The 5172-nt window shown below is 37.4% G+C and overlaps 1 protein-coding gene across 1 annotated transcript; it reads left to right on the top strand.

Moving 5' to 3' along the window:
- Positions 1-68: 68 nt before the first annotated feature.
- Positions 69-4928, top strand: LOC106531107 (protrudin; the record flags this gene model as incomplete). The annotated part of the gene is given in 5 exon segments (XM_014026875.1): positions 69-363; positions 3881-4094; positions 4227-4297; positions 4386-4572; positions 4833-4928. Coding segments are annotated over 4 exon segments (566 nt in total), but the record flags the coding sequence as incomplete, so codon positions are not given.
- Between the last annotated feature and the right edge of the window lie 244 nt (positions 4929-5172).

Below are 5172 nucleotides of genomic sequence, written 5' to 3'. Positions count from 1 at the left end.
TGATCGATTGCTTTCAGCCGCTCCCCTTATTTTGTCTGGCATCAATTAATCGTCCTGGATTTGACAGGAAGCGAACGTTCTCTGAACAACAGCGAAGCTAACTTAGCTAGCTGCGTTTATAAACACCAAACCATTTATTTCATCCAGTGGTCGTCCGTACAGGTAGTTTTTGTGACCGGAGCCGCCCGGACCGTGTTGCGGYGCCGCTGACAGGCTGTTTACGGTCATGTTGGCCGGGAGGGTTGAGTTTGGAGGCTCTTCCTTCCTCCGGTCTCATCAGGATGTCAGGGGGACTCGTTAGTTTCGCCTGAGCTCCTCTCGGCGCCTCCGCGTTTTACTGTTGTCGGACTCAGTCACCGCAGAGTAAGGCTTCTTCTTCATATCCGGCTGATGGTTTCTGTTTAACTCTAAAATGCTGTTAATGTTACATAAGATTTGGAGTTCACCTTGTTTGACTTCTCGGGCCAAAGCAGCAAACAGGACTAATTGTATAAACATGTTTCTCACTTTGTGCTTCATGAAGTTGTTCATATTTTACTTTACTGTGAGATCGATCAGATCATTTGTAAAATGTTGCCTCTTATAAATATAATAGAAAACAGATCAGCTGCTTAGTAGGTCTAAAAGTACATGAATTATAACGAACACAAAATTCAACAGTGTTAGGAATATTAGACACCTAAATAACCACTAATACTGCTCATGTTTATATATATTTTTTTTAAAAAAAAAAGGCTGTGATTCTGTCAGTCTAATCAGCATCAGCTCTTCTGTAAAGCTCTTACTTTCTTGCACCCTTTTGATGAGAAAGTCCAATCATTTCTGCAGATTCACAGACCAAAAACACAACAACCTAATCTTACAAATGAAATATAATTCTGTGTAACAAGTATAAGAAATGACAGAAATCACAGGGAATTAAGAAGATTGTCCTAATGGTGAATATAGTTAAAACCACGTTTTATTGTATATTATACTAAATATTATTTTTGACTAAAACCAGGTTTCATTGCTGTATGCAGAGGTGCCACACCTACACATTAATAACTGTCATCTATATAGGGACAGATGAAAACATGTAGGAAGTTTTGTTCAGACTGAGTTGTAAATGATTTTTCTGTGAAATGTTATTTACAAAAGAATATGATTTTTATATAAATACAATCACAAAAAACATAATGTAAAGAACAACCATTTTTTTGAAAAAAATCAAAATGTCAAAAAAAGAAAACAAAACCCTTAACAATGGGTTAAATATTCTGTAAATGTGTGGTTGTGACAGTGATGTTATCATGTGCAGATTATGTTATTGAACTTAATAGATTAATAAACTTTGCGTTAACTCATTACGACACCTGTGACAAAACAAATATTTTTTATTTGTATGTTGGACAGTTTGGGTAACTTACCCTCAATTTTTAGTTAATTCTTATATCGTCCATTGAAATTTTTCAATTTGAATTATTTTGTTTGTTTTTTTCCCCCAACTTGACTTACTGTGGATGGAAAGTTTCTAGAAATTTTCTGCTTCTTCTCAACAACAACTTAAAAAAAAACTGCATTTGACCAATGCTCAGCTTCCTGACCTTTTTAAGCTGCATTTAGACACAAATCCTGATTCGAGCAAATCCAGAGATTTGTCTCGATTTGTCCTGTTGATTGGGAAAACTTTTTTAAGCATAACGAGGATTTCATTGCACCATTTGAAAGAGGAAGACTTACAACATAATCTGGATATCAGAATTTTTCAGTTATTGAAAATACCTTTACTAGTTCGCAGCTTGGCAACATTTTAGGGCTTTTCTATTCAAAACCATTATTTGTTGTTGCTCATAAAACACTCTGTGGGATTCTATTTTGTATCTTTTCTTCATTGGACCCATTAATGCATTTATTCATCATATTTTAACTAAATCCAATCATACCAACTTTTCAACCAGTGCACTACTGTGTCCCACTGCACTGCCTTGTGACTTTATCCTCTGCTGGATGTGATAGTATCAACTACTGCTTGTAKTGCTATACCCTTTATCAATGTTGTGAGCATGTCATTTTAAAATTTAACGTCCCACACGCTTTTTTTTTTTTTTAAAGGGGATGAGGGTAATATTCARAATCAACCTTTTTGAGTTTGATGCTATAATAGGGTTGGGCATAATCGTATCGTGTGCAATTAATCGTCAGAAAAACATTAATCGATTAATACTTGACGATTAATACGATTAATGCCACCCGACAGACTAACCGTTTGGTGCTCTGCTTCAAATATAACAAACATTAAAAAAGTTGTGCAATTTTATTTATCTATCAACACAATTTAAAGTTTGATGTATAGCCTGAAGTCTGTAATTTTGACACAAATTTGAACAGATTTTTACGAAGAGCCAATTTTCTCCCTATAAAATGGTCATGTGACCAGGACATAAGGGTGTCCAGGGACTCCGGGGGATTAATCGTCAAATTAATCGTTATCGGCTAAATACCACAATTAATCGTGATTAATTTATTTGCCAATATTGCCCAACGCTATGCTATAATGTCATTCATCAAAAACATACCCAGAGTATTTCTTTGACTCATTTATGCATGTTAGAGACATTTTTGAATCTCCTGTGGTAGCCATGTGGAGCTTCCTAAACACTTGCTGGTGCAAAGCAACGCCTAATTGTACAAAGCTCCGCCCCACAGAGCCCCCCTCCCTCTGAGGCTTTGTTGTGAAGATGTGCTGAAGTGGGAGTGTTGGAAACAGTAGGGTGTTCTTAAAGAGACAGAGGATTATTTCAAGGTGTTTATTTGGGCTATGATGCAAATTCAAATGTATTTTTGATATAAACAGCATTTTCACAACAACTGAAGGTAACATAGTTACTTGATTGTGGTATAGAATTGAAAATACATAATATCACCCCTTTAAAAAGTGATTACCATATTTATTCAAGTATAATACGTAAAATGAAATCCATAAAATCATCCATAAAGTTGGGGGGTAGTACTATACTTGGATAAATATTTTTACTTAGGTATTTTAACTGAAATATCGGCTTCATTCACAAAATGCCTGAGTCCGGAAATGAGACCGCGTCGTAAAAAGCAGTTGAAGCGAGCTTACCTCTGACACTCCTCCGTGCTTCAGAGCGAGATAATAACAGATCCAGGCAGGTGACATGATGTGAAAAAAAAAACAGTCCTGCACCTTAGTAATGATAACAAACTAATGACATTAGCGTGTGACTGAGCGACTGCTGGAACAACAACAAACATGTTCATCTGTAATGGCTGCCGTCTACCGGTGTTCTGAAAAAGCTTGTATACCTGAAAAAAGTTTCCCTACCAGAGGGGGCGCTCGTGGGTAGGAAGTAATCTGCTTTTCCCCCACAAGATGGCCCAAATCTCATGTGAAGTCTCTGACTTTTGTGTTGGCGCCTCCTGGTGGACTATGTGTAAAATACCAGAATTCATATGATGCTGCTACAGCTGATATATATTTGTTGTCAAAATACCTTTTAGTACATTTGTTGTTAAAATAAAATGAACAGTCCAATGATCGTTTTACTGATTACATATTAAGACTGCAAAGGCTGAAAAATCATGAAGTCTGTATGAAATTGGAGGTAGTTTGAGGATTAATTTTTTATGCTTTTTAAGCTCAAAAAGTGGGGGTCGTATTATACATGAATAAATATGGTAAWTGTATGACACATTAAATAGTTTCTACATATGGCACAGGATTAAAGCACAGTAAAATGCCTGATCAGCCCTCACTGGTTGAACATTTGAAATTCTTACTGTCAAACATAAGAAAAAAGTTTGGTTTCATCCTGCCCAGAGAGGGTATAACTTTGTTCACCTTTTAATGTTTAATTTTCCCCTCTTTGCACAGAGATGGCAACTCAAAGCACTGGATCGGTCCAAGAGGGGGATCTGGTACAGACGTTCTGTAAGGACACTCCTGGGTCTCCYGATGTGTCTGAGTTGGGAAGCCCTCGCTGTGCACCAAATTTTGACCTCCTGAACATGGTGGTGTCCTACAAGAGAATGACTCTGTATCTAGAACCGGTTGTAGATGCAGTGGAGGTCATTCGTTTTTTACTCGGGTGTGTATGTGTGTGTTTTTTGTTTTGTTGCTTTGTTTGTTGTTTTGTTTTTTTTGTATTAACTCGAGTAGAAAATGTCAGAAATCAAGTTTAACTTGAAATATTCATTGTTGTTTGTTTTTTGTCACTCAGATGGAAGATGCCTTTGTGCTCTCTGCTTGTTTGTGTATTCCTGAATGTCTTCTTCTGCACAGTTACTGAAGGTATGAGTCATTCAGCTGTACCGTGATGTTACAAAAAGCATTTTAATAATTTATTAAGCTGTTGTTCTGCCTGCCTCTCTGGTATCAGTCGGCTGGTTCACAGTGAGCGTGCTTACGGTATCAGCTCCGGCTGCCCTGGGCTACCTGCAGGACAGGTGTGGGGGCAGAACTTCTGAAGCTGAGCTCCAGAAGAGGCACTATCATGCTGTGCACCGCCGAGACCTGCAGGATGTGAACCTCACCAAGCAGGAGGCCATGCTGGAAGTCAAAGACGTGTAAGATCATTTTGATGGTAATTTCAGCTGAAGTGTAGTTTGGGTGTGTGCGTGTAGTTAATAAGAACTTGCCTGTGCACCACACATGCTATCTGGYGGCTTGTGCACATGTTTACTCTAATTTAGCTTTTGAACTTTTCACAAAGTATGGCTTGTGTGTATCCTGTGTACATGACATTTATGCATCATAAGATGAAATATATTTGATATTGGTTTTACAGACTTTGTAATTGTCTGTTTTTCCCTTCGGTCGTCACCAGGTTGAAGCAGCTAGATGAAATGCTGTCCTCTGCTTGTCACTCAGCAGAAGCTTTTTACAGTGTCCTATACTGGGATAATCACACAAAGTCTTCAAGGTCTGTATGTTTCCTGAGATGCACAAATGCATGCATTTAATGCAGTTAAGTAGTTTGATCCTAAAAAATGTTGATTTTATTTACACATGGTGGCCTTAATATGTTATTTCTGTATTCTACTAAAAGTTGTTGTTTTTGACATGTGAAATCATCCAATTGCTTAAAAAATGTATCAAATTTTTCACTAAAGCAAATAGCCAATTGACAGTTGAGAATACAACCCAAAGAGTTGAGGTTAAAAAGG

Source organism: Austrofundulus limnaeus, unplaced genomic scaffold, assembly GCF_001266775.1.
Source record: "Austrofundulus limnaeus strain Quisiro unplaced genomic scaffold, Austrofundulus_limnaeus-1.0 Scaffold597, whole genome shotgun sequence".
Taxonomy (NCBI): Eukaryota; Metazoa; Chordata; class Actinopteri; order Cyprinodontiformes; family Rivulidae; genus Austrofundulus; species Austrofundulus limnaeus.
This window is presented reverse-complemented; position numbering and strand designations above follow the sequence as displayed.